Below are 21,258 nucleotides of genomic sequence, written 5' to 3'. Positions count from 1 at the left end.
TTTCAAAATGATAAGCACATTATATTATAATGTACCTATTAGCAACGGCTGAGTAGCCAACACTACTTTAGTGGGGAGTTAGAGAGTTCAAATCCCTGCGTCTGAGATTCAAGTGCAACACAGGCAGCACAGCACCAGAGACTCAAGTTCAATCGTGACCTGGGCTGCTGCCTGTGTGGAGTTTGCATGTTCTCCCTGTGACACCCGGTTTCGTACAGTTTTGGTCTCCTAATTTGAGGAAGGACATCCTTGTGATTGAGGCAGTCCAGCATAGCTTCACGAGGTTGATCCCTGGGATGGCGGGACTGTCATATGAGGAAAGATGAAAAAGACTAGGCTTGTATTCACTGGAGTTAAGATGGATGAGGGGGTGGGGGGGTTGATAGAAACATATAAAATTATAAAAGGACTGGACAAGCTAGATGCAGGAAAACTGTTCCCAATGTTTGGGCGAGTCCAGAACCAGGGGCCACACACACAGTCTTAGAATAAAGGGGAGGTCGTTTAAGACTGAGGTGAGAAAAAACTTTTTCAACCCAGAGAGTTGTGGATTTGTGGAATTCCCTGCCACAGAGGGCAGTGGAGGCCAAGTCACTGGATGGATTTAAGAGAGAGTTAGATAGAGCTCTCGGGGCTAGTGGAGTCAAGGGATGTGGGGAGAAGGCAGGCACGGGTTATTGATAGGGGACGATCAGCCATGATCACAATGAATGGCGATGCTGGTTCAAAGGGGCTGAATGGCCTCCTCCTGCACCTATGTTTCTATGTTTCTATGTGCTCCGGTTTCGTCCCACATTCCACAAATGGTGTTGGTTTGTTGGCTAATTGGCCTCGGTAATTTGCCCATGATGTGTAAGGAAGTGGGGAATGCATAGAACTAGTGTGTGTGCATGCGTGATCGATGGCCAGCATGGACCCGGTGGGCTGATGTACCCGTTTCCCCCGCTGCATCTCTTAATTCGACTCAATTCAACATTCAGGCTGGCCTGCCAGTCGACCGCTCTGTGAATGTTGTACAGTCCGAGGTTTTATCTTTCAGCTGAGAGGATCAATAGAGGCTGTGTCTATCCCTAGTGATAGATACTAAAGGTCCCTCCATTGAAGAACAGCGAAGATATCCCGAATGTTCTGGTCATTAAATATCCTTCAACTAACAGAGACCGTCCAGTCATTTGGTACGCAAAAATGCTGGAGAAACTCAGCGGGTGCAGCAGCATCTATGGAGCGAAGGAGATAGGCAACGTTTCGGGACGAAACCCAAAGGAAATAGGCAACGTTTCGGGTCAAAACCCGAAGGGTTTCGGGACGAAACGTTGTCTATTTCCTTCGCTCCATAGATGCTGCTGCACCCGCTGAGTTTCCTCAGCATTTTTGTCTACACACACCAAGAATGGTACGAAACGTTGCCTATTTCCTTCGCTCCATAGATGCTACTGCACCAGTCAGTCCAACCCCACGACAGAAGGGTACGAGATGTTGTACAGTTTGATAGCCACGGGGAAGAAGGATCTCCTGTGGCGTTCTGTGCTAGCACCCGCTGAGTTTCTCCAGCATTTTTGTCTACCTTCGATTTTCCAGCTCCTGCAGTTCCTTCTTAAACACATCATCCAGTCATTTACTCAATGGCATCTGCGGGAGCTGGTTGTACAAAAATGATTCCCAATGTTGCTAGAATTTAGAAGCTTGAGGGAGGATCTTATAGAAACTGGGATGTCAGGACTTCCATATGAAGAAAGACTGGATAGACTCGGCTTGTACTCGCTAGAATTTAGAAGATTGAGGGCAAATCTTATAGAAACGTACAAAATTCTTAAGGGGTTGTACAGGCTAGATGCAGGAAGATTGTTCCCGATGTTGGGGGAGTCCAGGACAAGGGGTCACACAGTTTAAGGATAAGGGGGAAATCTTTTAGGACTGAGGTGAGATGAGAAAAACATTTTTTCTCACACACAGAGAGTGGTGAATCTCTGGAACTCTCTGCCACAGAAGGTAGTTGAGGCCACACAGTTCATTGGCTATATTTAAGAGAGAGTTAGATGTGGCCCTTGTGGCTAAAGGGATCAGGGGGTATGGAGAGAAGGCAGGGATGGGATACTGAGTTGGATGATCAGCCATGATCATATTGAATGGCGGTGCAGGCTCGAAGGGCCGAATGGCGTACTCCTGCACCTGTTGTCTATGTTTCTATGATTCTATGCTTGCAACACTCACCACAGCCCACGACTGGCTGTAGATCACTTTGAGATATCCTGATGTGACAAAAGGCAACAGAGGTAGACTTTTTTTTTTTTTTTTTTTTTTTCTGCACGATGCATTATAATCCCAGCAATATTCCTTAAAAACACAGGACAACACTGACGGATCTGTGGGGTAGCAACATGGACAATAGGTGCAGGAGAGGAGGCCATTTGGCCCTTCAGAGCCAGCACCGCCATTCATTGTGATCGTATGGCTGATCATTCTCTGGCAATTAGTGCTAATTTTCTGGATGGCAAACATGAGTTGATTAAAAACGAGCTCATCGTTCATTTAACGCCAACCACTGCGGACTACAGTTCTCTACTATCCCCATTCTTCCCCTCTTTCCCTTCTCTTTGTCTATTACAGCTTAAAGTTTTTTAAAAAAGAGAAGTTGTACACGGAATGTATTATGTTGCATATCATGATTAAGATGTATGGACAATGCTTTTAATTTTTTTTAAAATAATAATTAAATTTTTTTTTTTTTTAAAGACCTCCCCAGTGCCCCTGGGCTTGAAGCATCATTGATCCAAGCTAAGGTTCACAGGGAATAACAACAGATCTTGTATTCAGTGTTTAATATTTCGCAAGAGCAGGCTCTGCGTCTACAGTGCTGTATGTGACATGGTTTTGCCTCGAGGAGCAGGGACTGTGTAAATTACTGGGATTTATTAGCCGTGTTATACCACTGCAGTCTGCAGTAATGTCGACTAAAACGCCATTGTCTGAATCATTGTCTGTTCCCAGATAGAAAGAGAGAGTCAGCAGGAGAGCCGGCGTTACACAATATGTAACTTGTCCACGAGAGAGAAAAATACATAAACATAGAAACATAGGAAATAGGTGCAGGAGTAGGCCATTCGGCCCTTCGAGCCTGCACCGCCATTCAATATCATCATGGCTGATCATCCAACTCAGTATCCCATCCCTGCCTTCTCTCCATACCCCCTGATCCCTTTAGCCACAAGGACCACATCTAACTCCCTCTTAAATATAGCCAATGAACTGTGTGGCCTCAACTACATTCTGTGGCAGGGAATTCCACAGATTCACCACTCTCTGTGTGAAAAATGTTTTCCTCATCTCGGTCCCATACATTTTTATCAAATTAAAAAAAAAATTGTTCTTGAAATAAAACCTGTTTACATTTTACCCCCCCCCCCCATCCCCCCTCCCCCCTCCCCACCCTTCAGTAATCAGACAGCATTGTCTTCTAAGAACACAATGGGCCAGTTTCACCACCACAAGACACTTAAGAGAGCTGCTTTGGAAATTGGCAAGCAACCACTTCTATTACAATATGATACGATACTATTTCATTTTTCCCAGGAGGGAAGTTGGTCTGCCAACACTCATAAAACACAAGGTACAAACACAAGCTCCGCTTGGTCTCACCGATGTAGATCAGCTGACATCTAGAGTTCAGTGGTTACACAAAAAAGCTGGAGAAACTCAGCGGGTGCAGCAGCATCTATGGGGCGAAGGAAATAGGCAACGTTTCGGGTCGAAACCCAAAGGGTTTCGGGACGAAACGTTGCCTATTTCCTTCGCTCCATAGATGCTGCTGCACCAGTCAGTCCAACCCCACGACAGAAGGGGGAGATGTTGTACAGTTTGATAGCCACGGGGAAGAAGGATCTCCTGTGGCGTTCTGTGCTGGCATCTTGGTGGAACCAATCTGTTGCTGAAGGCGCTCCTCAGGCTGACCATTTGCTCAACATTAGTCTAGTCCACGTTTAGACCATTAGGGGCTCATGACAGAAGCCTCCTGTGGCGATCCCTGGATGCGATGACACGATGCACCTATTCTGTCAACATGTTGGACGACAATAGACAATAGACAACAGGTGCAGGAGTAGGCCATTCGGCCCTTCGATCCAGCACCGCCATTCAATGTGATCATGGCTGATCATCCCCAATCAGTACCCCCGTTCCTGCCTTCTCCCCCATGTCCCTTGGAGAAGGCAGGGATATTGGGTTTCCTGCTACTAGCCTGTCCAACCCCTTGAGGATTTTATATTCAGACGGTCAGGCAGCATCTCTAGAGGGAGGTGACAATTCGGAAGACCACAAAAATGCTGGAGAAACTCAGCGGGTGCAGCAGCATCTAAGGAGCGAAGGAAATAGGCAACGTTTCGTCCCGAAACCCTTCGGGTTTCGACCCGAAACGTTGCCTATTTCCTTTGGGTTTCGACCCGAAACGTTGCCTATTTCCTTTGGGTTTTGTCCCGAAACGTTGCCTATTTCCTTCGCTCCATAGATGCTGCTGCACCTGCTGAGTTCCTCCAGCATTTTTGTCTACCTTCGATTTTCCAGCATCTGCACAGTTCCTTCTTAAACAGGCGACAATTCAGGACGGGATTCTTCCTTGTGTAGTTCCTTGTGTCTCCGAGGATCCTCCAGTGCTTCTACGCAGCGGCGGTGGAAAGCATCTTGTCCGGGAACATTACCATCTGGTTTGGGAATTGCTCTGCCAAGGACAAGAAGGCTCTGCAGAGAGTAGTGCGTTCGGCCGAACGCACTGTGGGAACTTCACTCGCCCCCCTGCAGGAACTATACAACAGGAGGTGCAACTCCAGAGCAAATAAAATCACGGGAGACCCCTTCCACCCCTACAACGGACTGTTCCAGCTGCTACGGTCAGGCAAACGCCTCCGTTGCCATGCGGTGAGAACGGAGAGGTTGAGAAGGAGTTTCTTCCCAGAGGCAATTCGGACTGTAAACGCCTATCTCACCAGGGACTAACTCTACAGAACGTTTTTCCTTCCATTATAACCATATAACCATATAACAATTACAGCACGGAAACAGGCCATCTCGGCCCTACAAGTCCGTGCCGAACAAATTTTTTTTTTCCCCTTAGTCCCACCTGCCTGCACTCATACCATAACCCTCCATTCCCTTCTCATCCATATGCCTATCCAATTTATTTTTCAATGATACCAATGAACCTGCCTCCACCACTTCCACTGGAAGCTCATTCCACACCGCTACCACTCTCTGAGTAAAGAAGTTCCCCCTCATATTACCCCTAAACTTCTGTCTCTTAATTCTGAAGTCATGTCCTCTTGTTTGAATCTTCCCTATTCTCAGTGGGAAAAGCTTGTCCACATCAACTCTGTCCAACCCTCTCATCATTTTAAAGACCTCTATCAGTCCCCCCTTAACCTTCTGCGCTCCAGAGAATAAAGACCTAACTTATTCAACCTATCTCTGTAACTTAGTTGTTGAAACCCAGGCAACATTCTAGTAAATCTCCTCTGTACTCTCTCTATTTTGTTGACATCCTTCCTATAATTGGGCGACCAAAATTGTACACCAGACTCCAGATTTGGTCTCACCAATGCCTTGTACAATTTTAACATTACATCCCAGCTTCTATACTCAATGATAATTATTTATTATGTAAAGGAATATGTGTGTTATGATTGTGTTTATAGTTTGTTTGGTTGTTTTGTTGTTTGTCTTTTTGCACAAAGTCCGCGAGCATTGCCACTTTCATTCCACTGCACATCTCGTATGTGTATGTGACAAATAGACTTGACTTGACTTGTGTGTCTGGGTATAGAGGGAGGGAGGCTGGCACATGTGTACCTGCTCCGCCTCTGATGCTGACGCTCCATGGCCCGAGTTTCACACTGAGCCGAGACTCGGGGAGCAGCGCTGGCTCCGGGCGCTGTCCTTTCAGCACTGGATGGGAGGCGAGCGGGCGGCGCCGCTGGGCGGCTTGTTGCTGCTTCTACTGCTCAGAGGTTAGTCCAACTTGTGGCAGATAGGTTCTAACCTGCCCTTTAAATAACCATCCCCTGCGAACCTAAGTTCGGAGTTTCAATTTCAAGCCTGACACAAGACTCCATAAACAGGCACAAAACGCTGGAGTAACTCAGCGGGACAGGCAGCGTCTCTTAAGAGGAATAGGTGTCGAGGCCCTTCTTCACCTAACCCTTCCCCCCAGAGTGGCTGCCTGTCCCGCTGAGTTACTCCAGCATCTTGTGTCTATCTTCGGTGTAAACCAGCATCTGCAGTTGCTTCCAACACACTTAAGACTCCTTAACTGCACTGCCCATGAATATGCTTGTGAGATCTTACCCAAACAAGTAAGAAATATGTCCCTGAGGGTCTCTCTCTTTCTCTTCCTGCACAGTGTCAGTTTTATACCGGGTTAAACGAAAGTAATCGCTGCTCCCCTCGCTGCCACAGAAGGCAGTGGTGGCCAATTCACTGGATGTTTTCAAGAGAGAGTTAGATTTATCTCTTGGGGCTAAAGGGATATGGGGGGGGGGGGGGGGGGCGGAAGAAGCAAGAATGGGGTACTGATTTTAGATGATCAGCCATGATCATATTGAATGATGGAGCTGGCTCGAAGGGCCGAATGGCCTACTCCTGCACCTGTTTTTCTGTGTTTCTATGTTTCTACGAAAGGTGGTCTGACCTTCGAAGGGGAGAATAGACTCTTCGCCAAACTCTTCGGGAACTACAGTAAGAGCATTCGGCCCGTGAAGAATGTGTACGATCCAGTCATCGTGCAGTTTGAGGTGTCTCTGTCTCAGCTCATCAAAGTGGTACAGTAACCTGCTATCCTTTCATTATTATTATCGATAAATCAAACTATACACGAGTACTGTACATTCAAACCACAAGCATAACACTGCACTCTAGATGTCAGTTGATCTACATCGGTGAGACCAAGCGGAGGCTTGGCGATCGTTTCGCCCAACACCTCCGCTCGGTCCGCAATAATAATAATAATAATAATAATAATTTTATTTATAGAGCACTTTAAAAACAAACATAGCTGCAACAAAGTGCTGCACATCACTAATCATTGACAAAAAAGTTAATACACACCAAAAATAACAATCAAAAGAAATAGTAGGAAAAGACATGTAAAATAAAGAAACATCAAAAACACCACAAACAGAAGCAAAGCCTCAGGCATGGTCAAAAGCCAGGGAGTACAAATGTGTTTTAACACTGGATTTGAAGATGGACAGTGAGGGGGCCTGTCTGATGTGCAACGGCAGGGTGTTCCAGAGTGCCGGAGCAGCAACAGAGAAGGCTCTATCCCCTCTGAGCCTCCGACTAGACCTCGGTACCTCCAGGAGCAGCTGACCAGCTGACCTGAGGGACCGGGCAGGAGCGTATGGGTGGAGCAGCTCAGAGAGGTAAGGCGGGGCGAGCCCATTCAGAGATTTAAAAACAAATAACAGTATCTAATCTAGCAATAACCAACCTGACCTCCTGGTGGCTCAGCACTTCAACTCCCCCTCCCATTCCCAATCCGACCTCTCTGTCCTGAGTCTCCTCCATGGCCGGAGGGAGCAACACCGGAAATTGGAGGAGCAGCACCTGGGGAGTCTGCATCCTGGGGGCATGAACATTGAATTCTCCCAATTTTGTTAGCCCTTGCCGTCTCCTCCCATTCCTTTCATTCATTTCCATCGCTGGCTGCCTGTGCCTCAGTTCTGCCGCAACTATCTCTAAGATGGTAGGTGGACAAAAATGCTGGAGAAACTCAGCGGGTGCAGCAGCATCTATGGAGCGAAGGAGATAGGCAACGTTTCGGGACGAAACCCAAAGGAAATAGGCAACGTTTCTGGACGAAACCTAAAGGAAATAGGCAACGTTTCGGGTCGAAACCCTTTGGGTTTCGACCCGAAAAGTTGCCTATTTCCTTCGCTCCATAGATGCTGCTGCACCCGCTGAGTTTCTCCAGCATTTTTGTCTACCTTCGATTTTCCAGCATCTGCAGTTCCTTATAAACACTGAACTCAACCACTGCCTAATATATTAATTTGAAGGACAATTAACTGTTCCAGTTACTACTTGTGGAAAGTTACTGATTGCAAACTGGCTGCTGGTATTGCCAATAAAAATGAGAATAATCTGTACATTAGAACTTGCCTGTTCTGCCTGTGACCACATTGGCACTCATACATGCTTATTATTGTCACCTATACTGAGATACAGTGGCAATGCATGTTATGTGGTCAAATATAATGTTCCCACATTACAGTTACACTGTAAAAGTGCAGGGACCACAATGTGGTAGGTTGGAAGATCACCCTAGATTATAGGAGAACGCCATTCAGCCCATCAAATCTACTCCCCTGTTCAATCATGGTTGATCTATAGTTTCCTCTCATTCCTGCCTTCTCCCTGACACCCGTATTAATGAAAAATCCATCAATCTTCACCGTAAGAATATCCATTGTCTTGGCCACCACAACCTTCTGTGGCAATGAATTCCACAGATTCACCACCCTCTGACTAAAGAAATTCATCCTCGTCTCCTTTCCGAAGGTACATCCTTTTTTTCCTGAGGCCTCTCTGGTCCTAGACTCTCCCACTAGTGGAAACATCCTCTCCACATCCACGCTATCTAGGCCTTCCATATTTGTATCTCCTACCCAACACGAGAGGGGAGAAGAGGGAAAGGTCCTTGATAATGTTGCCTGTCTTCCCGAGGCAGCGTAGTAAAGTGCAGCTGGGTCTGATGGTGGGAACGCTGGCCTGTGTGATGCACAGGGCTGCATCCACATCTCTTGATCAGATGTTGTGTTTTTGTTTACTGAGCCTTCCTGTACCGATGACAACAACCCTAACATGTTTCTGCCTGATTTGTTACAGGATGAAGTCAATCAAATTATGGAGTCAAACCTCTGGCTGAAACATGTGAGAATGCCGTGTTGGGAGTGAGTGGGTGGGTCGACACCGACTTGTTTGTTTATGTGACAGAGAGCGAGAGTGAATAGCTGGCGTTTTTTGCTAAATATTTAATTGGTACTTGTATTAACTTGTATTAACATATCTAAAAATAGAGGGAGTACAGAGGAGATTTACTAGAATGTTGCCTGGGTTTCAACAACTAAGTTACAGAGATAGGTTGAATAAGTTAGGTCTTTATTCTCTGGAGCGCAGAAGGTTAAGGGGGGACCTGATAGAGGTCTTTAAAATGATGAGAGGGATAGACAGAGTTGATGTGGACAAGCTTTTCCCTTTGAGAATAGGGAAGATTCAAACAAGAGACATGACTTCGGAATTGAGGGACAGAAGTTTAGGGGTAATATGAGGGGGAACTTCTTTACTCAGAGAGTGGTAGCGGTGTGGAATGAGCTCCCAGTGGAAGTGGTGGAGGCAGGTTCATTGGTATCATTTAAAAATAACTTGGATAGGCATATGGATGAGAAGGGAATGGAGGGTTATGGTATGAGTGCAGGCAGGTGGGACTAAGGGGAAAAAAATTTGTTCGGCACGGACTTGTAGGGCCGAGATGGTCTGTTTCCGTGCTGTTATTGTTATATGTTATATGGTTATATTGTACCAAATGATCGTCATATAACCGGCTGATGTTATCAGTGGGCAGGAGGGATCGGGTAGGGAGCTTTGAGTCTGTTTTGCTACCGGGGGCAAAATCAGCTGGGGAGGTGGTGAAGAAATGATAGGGAATTGTCAGTAATGGGGAACACCCTTGGGTGCAGGAAGTGAAAAACAAACTGCTGGAGGAACTCAGACTTGGAAAGGGTCTGAGGAAGGGTTTCGTCCCGAAACGTTGCCTATTTCCTTCGCTCCATAGATGCTGCTGCACCCGCTGAATTTCTCCAGCAATTTTGTGTACCTTCGATTTTCCAGCATCTGCACAGTACAGTTCCTTCTTAAACTCCCTACCCTAAATGTTGTCTGCCCATTCCCCTCCACAGATGCTACTTGACTTGCTGAAGGGCCTGTCCCACTTGGCTGTCATTAGCGTGTCACGCAGATGGCGTGCGAAGATTTTGTACATCCCAAAGTCCAAGGGCGCTGTGGCACGACCACGTGTCACTGCCTATGTCACCGCGCACCATACACGTGTAATGTGCACCATGCGCGCATCACGTGCGTGTCACGACGAGCGCGTCGTGTGTTCTGACGCGCAAGTGATATCGCGTAAATTACTCGCAAATGACATCCAAGTGGGACAGGCCCTTGAGTTCTTCCGGCACTTCCTTGTTTGCTCAAGATTCCAGCATCTATTGTGTCTCCGTTCTCATATTTTATTGAAGTCTGATCCAAAACGTCATCTATCCATGTTCCCCAGGGTAAGCATAGGCTTAAGGTGAAGGCATACGCATAGGAATAAGGTGAAAAGGGAAAGATTGAATAGGAGGTTACACAAAAAAGCTGGAGAAATTCAGCGGGTGCAGCAGCATCTATGGAGCGAAGGAAATAGGCAACGTTTCGGGCCGAAACCCAAAGGAAATAGGCAACGTTTTGGGTCGAAACCCGAAGGGTTTCGGGACGAAACGTTGCCTATTTCCTTCGCTCCATAGATGCTGCTGCACCCGCTGAGTTTCTCCAGCTTTTTTGTGTAACCTTCGATTCTCCAGCATCTGCAGTTCCCTCTTAAACACAAAAGATTGAATAGGAACCTGGGGGACAACTTTTTCACACAGAGGGTGGTGGGTATATGGAACAATAACATCCTCTAAGGGACAATCAGACAGGTACATGGAAGGTAGACAAAAGTTCATCATTTTAAAGACCTCTATCAAGTTCCCCCTTAACCCTCCGCACTCCAAAGAATAAAGACCTAACTTAACCATATAACCATATAACAATTACAGTACGGAAACAGGCCATCTCGGCCCTACAAGTCCGTGCCGAACAACTTTTTTTTCCCCTTAGTCCCACCTGCCTGCACTCATACCATAACCCTCCATTCCCTTCTCATCCATATGCCTATCCAATTTATTTTTCAATGATACCAATGAACCTGCCTCCACCACTTCCACTGGAAGCTCATTCCACACCGCTACCACTCTCTGAGTAAAGAAGTTCCCCCTCATATTACCCCTAAACTTCTGTCCCTTAATTCTGAAGTCATGTCCTCTTGTATGAATCTTCCCTACTCTCAAAGGGAAAAGCTTGTCCACATCAACTCTGTCTATCCCTCTCATCATTTTAAAGACCTCTATCAAGTCCCCCCTTAAACCTTCTGCGCTCCAGAGAATAAAGACCTAACTTATTCAACCTATCTCTGTAACTTAGTTGTTGAAACCCAGGCAACATTCTAGTAAATCTCCTCTGTACTCTCTCTATTTTGTTGACATCCTTCCTATAATTGGGCGACCAAAATTGTACACCATACTCCAGATGTGGTCTCACCAATGCTTTGTACAATTTTAACATTACATCCCAGCTTCTATACTCAAACTTGTTCAACCTTTCTCTGTAACTTAGTTGCTGAAACCCAGGCAACATTCTAGTAAATCTCCTCTGTACTCTCTCTATTTTGTTGACATTTTTCAATCCTTCAATATGTGGTATTACTTGTCCAAGATGCCCCATCTAAGCTGTTCATCTTTATCATCTGTCCCAGATTTGGAACGATTACAAGTTAAGATGGGATCCAGCGGAATACGAAGGCGTTGACTTCATCAGAGTTCCTTCCAACACGATCTGGAAACCAGACATTATCTTGTACAACAAGTAAGAAATGTCAGCATGTCCCCGGGCCCTGGTCGACTGTATAATGCTTGCCTACGTTTAGAGACACAGAGATACAACGCCCACGCCGCTGAATTTTCAACGGCCTATGACGTGTGCCGGCAGTCGCCTGTAAAGTTGCGTACAGTTTTGGTCTCCAAATCTGAGGAAGGACATTATTGCCATAGAGGGAGTGCAGAGACGGTTCACCAGACTGATTCCTGGGATGTCAGGACTGTCTTATGAAGAAAGACTGGATAGACTTGGTTTATACTCTCTAGAATTTAGAAGATTGAGAGGGGATCTTATAGAAACTTACAAAATTCTTAAGGGGTTGGACAGGCTAGATGCAGGAAGATTGTTCCCGATGTTGGGGAAGTCCAGGACAAGGGGTCACAGCTTAAGGATAAGGGGGAAATCCTTTAAAACCGAGATGAGAAGAACTTTTTTCACACAGAGAGTGGTGAATCTCTGGAACTCTCTGCCACAGAGGGTAGTTGAGGCCACAGTTCATTGGCTATATTTAAGAGGGAGTTAGATGTGGCCCTTGTGGCTAAGGGGATCAGGGGGTATGGAGAGAAGGCAGGTACGGGATACTGAGTTGGATGATCAGCCATGATCATATTGAATGGCGGTGCAGGCTCGAAGGGCCGAATGGCCTACTCCTGCACCTAATTTCTATGTTTCTATGTTTAAAGGTCCCGTAAGTGGGACAGGCCCTTTAATGTGCTGGGATCGCTGGTCGGCGAAATCTTCAACATGTTGAAAATTCAGCGGTGACCAGAAAGACCCTACGCCTCTTTGGAGACCTCTCATGACCATAGGCCGTATGGTCTTGAAATGTCACCGCAACAGGGGTCACTTGTGAGAGGTCACCTGTGGTTATTCTAACCCATGACTTAACGCAACTCAACATATATTTTGGGGCGATCCAATTGCTGATGGGATAGCAAAGTCCCTTTCACCTCTCTTCTACACCCCTCAGTCCTTCCCCAAATCAGTACCGTGGCACTCCATGGTAGCGGGTAGCTTCTCTGAAGAGTTTTATCCTTGTTTAACGATATGTATGAAATGTACTCGCTGGGCTTGGAGAGCAGAAAGACAAAGCAAGAGACAGAAAGTAGGTCAAGCCCTTTGAACAAAATTAATCCTTCAATGAGAATGCATTGAAATTACTCTCGGACAGATAGACCCAAAATGCTGGAGCAACTCAGCGGGACAGGCAGTATCTCCGGAGAGAAGTCTGAAGAAGGGTTTCGGCCCGAAACGTTGCCTATTTCCTTCGCTCCATAGATGCTGCCGTACCCGCTGAGTTTCCCCAGCACTTTTATCTCTCTCCAGAGAGAAGGAATGGCTGACGTTTTGGATTGAAACCCTTCTTCAGACTGATGTTAGGAGAGAGGGAGATACATAGATAAGGAAGTGCAAGGTGTGAAAACAGGACAAAGGGGATGGAGATCAAAGAAAATGCCCAATAGATCATTGTGAGCTGGGAGAAGTTAACAACAATGGAAACAGAGATAAAATGTAGTCGGAGACAGTAAGACTGGTCGGAGAACTGGGACGGGGGAGGGATGGAGAGAGAGAGAAAGCAAGGGTTACTTGAAGTTAGAGAAATCAATGTTCATACCGCTGGGGTGTAAGCTGCCCAGGCGAAATATGAGGTGCTGTTCCTCCAATTTACGCTGGGCCTCACTTACAATGGAGGAGGCTCTGGACAGAAAGGTCAGTGTGGGAATGGGAGGTGGAGTTAAAGTGTTTAGCAACCGGGAGATCAGGTAGGTTTATAGCCCTGTCCCATGGTACGAGTTCATTCCAAGAGCTCTCCCGAGTTTAAAAAAAATCAAACTCATGGTAAGCACATAGCGGGTACGTCGGAGCTCGGGGACGTCTCTTAGCGGCTCGTTACGCTAACGGCAGGTACTCGGGAAGACTCGCTAACGGCAGGTAAGCACGGGAAGACTGGTGAAGATTTTTCAACAAGTTGAAAAATGTCCACGAGAGCCCCGAGTACCGACGAGTGGCCATTACCGTAAATCTCCGAGTTGGAATCAGGGCAAACTCGGGAGAGCTCTTGGAATGAACTCGTACAGTGGGACGGGGCCATTAGGGAGAATTACAAAATTACTCTCGTTGGAAATCTTCTTCTAATCTTTTGAGTTTTCTTGCAATGGTTGTTTGGAGGTCATTGGCTCTGCAAATAAACTTGGTGCTGCAGGGACAGTCCATCAGGTGGCAACTGTGGTGGGAATGGAGAGACAACACTTCCAGTGGGACCCTTCTTCAGACTGATGGGATTATGGGAAGAAAGTTGTCTCCACCTATCACTTGCCAGGTTTTGCCCCACCTACACCTCTCTTTTCCAGCTTTCACCCCCCCCCCCCCCTTCTCCATCAGAGGAAGACTCCCAACTTGTCCATTCCCTCCACAGATGCTGCCCGTCCTGCTGAGTTGTACGTTGTTCTTTGCTCAAAATTCCAGCATAACCATATAACCACATAACAATTACAGCACGGAAACAGGCCATCTCGACCCTTCTAGTCCGTGCCGAACACATAATCTCCCCTAGTCCCATATACCTGCGCTCAGACCATAACCCTCCATTCCCTTCCCATCCATATAACTATCCAATTTATTTTTAAATGATAAAAACGAACCTGCCTCCACCACCTTCACTGGAAGCTCATTCCACACAGCTACCACTCTCTGAGTAAAGAAGTTCCCCCTCATGTTACCCCTAAACTTCAGTCCCTTAATTCTCAAGTCATGTCCCCTTGTTTGAATCTTCCCTACTCTCAGTGGGAAAAGCTTATCCACGTCAACTCCGTCTATCCCTCTCATCATTTTAAAAACCTCTATCAAGTCCTCCCTTAACCTTCTGCGCTCCAAAGAATAAAGCCCTAACTTGTTCAACCTTTCTCTGTAACTTAGTACACATAGCATCTGCAGTCTCTCCTGATTCCATCAGACCCCTTGCTGCATTCAAACCATCGTTATATTCTCTCCTTCAATCACTAAATGTATTTTGACTTAAACCATCCAGGAAAAATACTGCCAGGATTGGATTGGAGTGGTGCAAAATTTATGGGGACATTAATTCAAATTAAAATCAATAATTTATTCTCCATGAACTGTGCATTTAATGAGGCTGGGCATCCATTTCATGGATAAGCAATTCTAATCTGTTATACATATTGATTTGATGGCATTATTTGACGTATTAGGTTGTAGAAGTCTTGCCACTGGAGTCAGAAAGCCAAAGGTTTAAATCTTGTTCAGTGCACCAGGGGGTACAAGTTTCACTTTGGTGCAGTCGGCAATCCACGAGCAGGCTACGCCCAAAGTAAGGTTATCCTTGCAGGCAGCCTTGATGGCCGACACATGTCTGCAGTTGTCAGAAGGTGAAAGTGGTGATGAGTGCACAGTGTGGGTACAGGATAGTTGTGTGTACACATCCAGCTTCTTGCATAAAAGATCAAGGAAAGTCGATCCTTGAAAAATGGATCGATCAACGAAAGGAGCAGTTGTACAGGGTCTTGGTGAGACCACACCTGGAGTATTGCGTACAGTTTTGGTCTCCTAATCTGAGGAAAGACATTCTTGCCATAGAGGGAGTACAGAGAAGGTTCACCAGACTGATTCCTGGGATGTCAGGACATTCATATGAAGAATGACTGGATAGACTCGGCTTGTACTCGCTAGAATTTAGAAGATTAAGGGGGGATCGTAATAGAAACTTACAAAATTCTTAAGGGGTTGGACAGGCTAGATGCAGGAAGATTGTTCCCGATGTTGGGGAAGTCCAAAACAAGGGGGTCACAGTTTAAGGATAAGGAGGAAATCTTTTAGGACCGAGATGAGAAAAACATTTTTTTTTCACACACAGAGAGTGGTGAATCTGTGGAATTCTCTGCCACAGAAGGTAGTTGAGGCCACACAGTTCATTGGCTATATTTAAGAGGGAGCTAGATGTGGCCCTTGTGGCTGAAGGGATCAGGGGGTATGGAGAGAAGGCAGGGATGGGATACTGAGTTGGATGATGAGCCATGATCATATTGAATGGCGGATGGTGCAGGCTCGAAGGGCCGAATGGCCTCCTCCTGCATCTATTTTCTATGTTTCTATGTGCTGAGAGTTGCATCTGTAGCTTCTATAAAGGATTGAATAGGAACTCTATTCGGCTACAGGCTCGAAGGGCTGAATGGCCTACTGCACCTTATTTCTATGTTTCTATGTTGCAGTGTAGTTTCTAATTTCCAAACGGACGGCAATGCCAAAGTCTTGTTGACGTCCAACGGCACAGTAACCTGGGTCCCACCGGCCATCTTCAAGAGCTCCTGCAAGATGGACGTGACCTATTTCCCCTTCGACTACCAGAACTGCAGCATGAAGTTTGGATCATGGACCCACGACAAGGCCAAGATTGACCTGGCCCTGATCGGCAGCGAGATGAACATGAAGGACTTCTGGGAGAGTGGTGAGTGGGCCATCATAGCTGCCCCTGGCTACAAACATGACATCAAGTACAACTGCTGCGAAGAGATCTACACAGACATCACCTACTCCATTTACATCAGACGGATGCCTCTGTACTACACCATCAACATGATCATCCCTTGTTTGATGATCTCGTTCCTGACTGTCCTGGTTTTCTGGTTGCCCTCAGCCAGTGGTGCGAAGATAACTCTGTCTGTCTCCGTTCTGCTGTCCCTCACTGTGTTTCTCCTGGGGATCACCGAAAGCGTGCCGTCCACTTCCTTGGTGATCCCACTCATCGGGGAGTACTTGCTCTTCATCATGATCTTTGTGGTCCTATCCATCATCATCACCGTCTTTGTGCTCAACATCCACGACAGAAGTCCCGCCACCCACATCATGCCGAGCTGGGTGAAAACCGTCTTCCTGAAGTCTCTGCCGCGCATCCTGCGCATGGCCAGGCCCGGGGGTGACGGGGAAGCCCCGGGGAGCCCAACGGCCAACGTCCCCGACGAGCTGCCCGACTTCAGCGCTTCCTCGCAAGCCTGCGACCAGGACCCGCCATGCACGTGCTGCAGAGGTTGCAGGCCGAGGCTCCTGAACGCTGCCGTTGGTCTAACTCACAGCCTCAGCACAGACACCCTGAATGCTCTGCTTTCAATCTCCGTCTCGTCTTCGGAGGTGCAAAAAGCCGCTGACAGCATCACACACATAGTGGAACGGATGAAGATGCAGGATGAATACAAGGAGGTGAGAGGCATGGAGCTTAATGTTCAGCGTTCAATGTTTAGTAAATAGAGGCAAGAAAGAATGAACATTGAATTCTCCAGTTTCAAGCAATAACCCCCTACCTAGGGTTTCGGCCCAAATCGTCACCTATTCCTTCGCTCCATAGATGCTGCTGCACCCACTGAGTTTCTCCAGCACTTTTGTCTACCTTTGATTTTCCAGCATCTGCAGTCCCTTCTTAAACCCCCCACCTCCTCTCTTGTTAAAACCCCCATCTCCTCTCCAACTATCCCCACCCTCTCAATCACCCTGCTCCTTTCCCTCCCCTTACAAATTCATCTCCCATTCCCAAGTCCCTGCCTTCTCTTTTATCTCCCCTCCCTTGCACACTCATCTTGCATCCCCTTCCACCCACGTCCCTCCCTCTGGCTTTACGTTTTATTCCTTCCCCCTCTTCCACCTCACACCCTTTTTGTCTCCTTTGTCACTTCCTCCACCCATTCATCAATCCAACATCCCCCTCATCTGTATCCGCCTTTCACTTGCCCGACTTTGCCCAACGCTCTCTTTTCCTGCTTTCTCCCCTCCCACTAGAGTCACTCTGAAGAAGGGTCCCAATCCGAAACACTGTGTCTGTCCATTCCCTCCACAGAGGCCCAAGAGTGCAGGAACAGTAGACAGTAACTTTTCCCACTGGTGGAGGAGTAAAACTCCAGAGGACATGGGTTTTATTTAAGCAGAGTATGACAAAAGCCAATAGACAATAGACAACAGGTGCAGAAGCAGGCCATTCGGCCTTTCGAGCCAGCACCGCCATTCAATGTGATCATGGCTGATCATCCCCAATCAGTACCCCATTCCTGCCTTCTCCCCATATCCCCTGACTCCGCTATCTTTAAGGGCCCTATCTAGCTCTCTCTTGAAAGCATCCAGAGAAACTGCCTCCACCGCCCTCTGAGGCAGAGAATTCCACAGACTCACCACTCTCTGTGAGAAAAAGTATTTCCTCGTCTCCGTTCTAAATGGCCTACTCCTTATTCTTAAACTGTGGCCCCTGGTTCTGGACTCCCCCAACACCGGGAACATGTTTCGTGCCTCTAGCGTGTCCAAGCCCTTAGCAATCTTATATGTTTCAATGAGATCGCCTCTCAACCTTCTAAACTCCAGAGTGTACAAGCCCAGCTGCTCCATTCTCTCAGCATATGACAGTCCCGCCATCCCGGGAATTAAGCTTGTAAACCTACGCTGCACTCCCTCAATAGCAAGAATGTCCTTCCTCAAATTAGGGGAACAAAACTGCACACAATACTCCAGGTGTGGTCTCACTAGGGCTTTGTACAAGGACCTCTTTGCTCCTATATTCGATTTCTAGTATGGCTACAATCTAGGGATATTAGTGGTGGCAGAATCATTCAAAGGAGAACCAGCCCACTGCTAGAAAGTAAATAACTTGCAGGGCAATGGGGAGTGAGACCAGCTGACTTGGTCTTTCACAGAGCTGGGATGGACTTTACAGTTTTGAGATACAGCATGGAAACAGGCCTTTCGGCCCACTGAGTCCACACTGCCCTTCGATCACCCGTTCACACTAGTTCTATGCTTTCCCACTGCATAGACATCAGTGGCAATTTTAGAGGCCAATTAACCTACAAACCCACACGTCTATGGGATTTGGCAGGAAACTGGAGCAAACAGAGTAAACTCCTAATGATCACATTGAGAATGTGCAAACTCCACACAGACAGCACCTAAGGTCAGGATTGAACATATATCCCTGCGCTGTGGGGTAGCAGCTCTACCAGCTGTGCCTCTGTGATACAATCTAGAAAAAGTGACCCCTAGTAACATGATAGGAGAGCAATCAAAACTTGACACCAAATCACCTCAGGAGGAGATGCCAGGATACCTGACCAAAAGGTTGGTCAAAGAAACTTTTGAGAGGTAAAGTTTAAAGAAGTGTAGCGTTATTTGTGTTTTACACAGAGGGTGGAGAGTGACTGGGACATGCAGAACTGTTTGTCCTGAAGGCATGGACAACTGGTGCAATGGGTGAAGTTCCACAGGACCAGGCTGACATCTGGTGGTGAAGGATGGCACATCACTTTCAGCAGTCTCTCGCTATCTTTAAATCCCTGCCTTTAATTCACTGAGCTGGCATCAGATTCAGATTTAATTGTCATTGTCAGTGTACAGTACAGAGACAACGAAATGCAGTTAGCATCTCCCTGGAAGAGCGACATAGAATATGATTTCAATAAATAAATCTATTTACATGCATACAGTCATAGACTTATTTTTCCTGTGGGAGGAGTGTCCGGGGGTGATTGGCAGTCACCGAGGTACATTGTTGAGTAGAGTTACAGCCACAGGGAAGAAGCTGTTCCTGGACCTGCTGGTCCGGCAACGGAGAGACCTGTAGCGCCTCCCGGATGGTAGGAGGGTAAACAGTCCATGGTTGGGGTGAGAGCAGTCCTTGGCGATGCTGAGCGCCCTCCGCAGACAACGCTTGCTTTGGAAACTGCAACTATCCTTCAATTTTTATTTCCCCCGTTTGCTCTTCTAGCTTTGTGGAATGGATCCACAAAGACTAGGTGGCAGGTTTGAATTCGGATCTGTGCAAAGGGAGTAAAGTTTCACTCTGTATCTAATTACACTCCATCAGCTGAGAAAAAAATGATAGACAATAGACAACAGACAATGGGTGCAGGAGGAGGCCATTCGACCCTTTGAGCCAGCACCGCCATTCAATGTGATCATGGCTGGTCATCCCCAATCAGTACCCCGTTCCTGCCTTCTCCCCATATCCCCTGACTCCGCTACTTTTAAGAGCCCTATCTAGCTCTCTCTTGAAAGCATCCAGAGAACCTGCCTCCACCGCCCTCCGAGACAGACAGATTCCACAGACTCACCACTCTCTGTGAGAAAAAGTGTTTCCTCGTCTCTGTTCTAAATGGCTTACTCCTTATTCTTAAACTGTGTGTGGGCCCTGGTTCTGGACTCCCCCAACATCGGGAACATGGAAGTGGGCTCTCAGTCCCCCACCCCCCTAGTCCTCGCTGACAATTGATCACCCATTCATACTTGTTTTAGATTATCCCACTGTCTCATCTCATATGGGGCAATTTAGGGGTCAAATAACCTGCAGTGAGAGCCTTACTTAGGAAACCTGAACAGAAACCTCTGGAGACTTTGCGCCCCACCCAAGGTTTCCGTGCGGTTCCCGGAGGTTCCCGGAGGTTGCAGGTGGTGGAAGCAGGTAGCGAGACTGACAAAAACCTCCGGGAACCGCACGGAAACCTTGGGTGGAGCGCAAAGTCTCCAGAGGTTTCCGTTCAGGTTTCCTAAGTGGGACAGGGGCATAGCTTTGCCAACTGATGGTATAATGGGGCTGGCAGTGTGCAATGGGACAGTGCAGACAGGACATTACTCTACACATGTAGAGTTTTTTTTTAAACCTGTGTAGAGTTTAGTTTATTGTCAAGTGTACCAAGGTAGTGAAAAAGTTTTGCTGTGTGCTAACCAGTCAGCAGAAATAGTACTGTAGTTCCCCTAGTAGCGTTTAAAGAACACTCGATTCCCAAACTGAAATGTCACCTATCTATATTCTCCAGAGATGCTACCTGACCTGCTGAGTTACTCCAGCACTTTGTGCCTTTTACTGTGTTGCAACATGTCGTATCTCTTCAGAACTTTGTTTTAATGGGCCTTCCCTTCAGGTACAAGATGATTGGAAGTACGTTGCCTTGGTGATCGATCGGATCTTCCTCTGGATCTTCATCGTGACGTGCATCCTGGGAACAACAATTTCCTTCCTGCAGCCGCTGATGTCCGCCGAGATGTGAGCAGGGTTGCATCGAAGATGCAAACACAGACGGTTCTTTTCAAAATTGATCCAGGAAAAAGCTTAAAAGACTGGGAGATCGTGGGGGGGGGTTGGCAGGGGAGGACCAGGGAGCAAGAAAAGAATGAACTGGCATAGTCACCGATTGTGGAGAAAAATTAGCCATTTCTGCAAACTGCTTGTCATCTTCCTTGTGGCTTCACTTACTGTTGCATGTGCTCAGCTTGCCTTGTTCTGAAGTTAGAAAGCCCAATGATAAGAGATGCATGCTAATTTGAATCCAGGAAAGCAAGTGCCACAAAGACCAAAGTGGTTCAAATATGTCACGGTGACCCAGTGATAAGGAAGGTGTGGTCGGGAGGAGAAGTGGTGAGGGGAGTGCGGAAAAGGGGACTCTTTAAGCAACCTGGGAAAATGCTACATTGATCGTGTAATGAAAGTAATAAAATGGAATAAAGTCAAAGTTTGAACCAAAGAATAAAAATAGTCACAGAGCTGGACAGCAC

General features: G+C 46.9%; 1 protein-coding gene across 1 annotated transcript; it reads left to right on the top strand.

The window, feature by feature from the left end:
* Positions 1-5,648: 5,648 nt before the first annotated feature.
* Positions 5,649-21,194, top strand: LOC129713494 (neuronal acetylcholine receptor subunit alpha-3-like). The gene is made up of 6 exons (XM_055662556.1): positions 5,649-5,993; positions 6,664-6,803; positions 8,872-8,916; positions 11,600-11,709; positions 15,948-16,932; positions 20,628-21,194. Exons 1-6 carry the CDS (start codon positions 5,828-5,830, stop codon positions 20,751-20,753), a joined length of 1,572 nt encoding a protein of 523 aa, XP_055518531.1. The 5' UTR covers positions 5,649-5,827; the 3' UTR covers positions 20,754-21,194.
* Positions 21,195-21,258: the final 64 nt, after the last annotated feature.

The sequence above is a fragment of the Leucoraja erinacea genome, chromosome 36 (assembly GCF_028641065.1).
Source record: "Leucoraja erinacea ecotype New England chromosome 36, Leri_hhj_1, whole genome shotgun sequence".
Lineage (NCBI taxonomy): Eukaryota > Metazoa > Chordata > Chondrichthyes > Rajiformes > Rajidae > Leucoraja > Leucoraja erinaceus.
This window is presented reverse-complemented; position numbering and strand designations above follow the sequence as displayed.

Excerpts from the sequence above, each read along its gene's own strand:
- LOC129713494 (XM_055662556.1), top strand. The coding sequence starts at position 5,828 with ATGTGTACCTGCTCCGCCTCTGATGCTGACGCTCCATGGCCCGAGTTT. Across the intron at positions 5,994-6,663 it reads GCTGCTTCTACTGCTCAGAG|GTGGTCTGACCTTCGAAGGG; the intron begins GTTAGTCCAACT and ends TTTCTACGAAAG. Across the intron at positions 8,917-11,599 it reads CAAACCTCTGGCTGAAACAT|ATTTGGAACGATTACAAGTT; the intron begins GTGAGAATGCCG and ends CATCTGTCCCAG.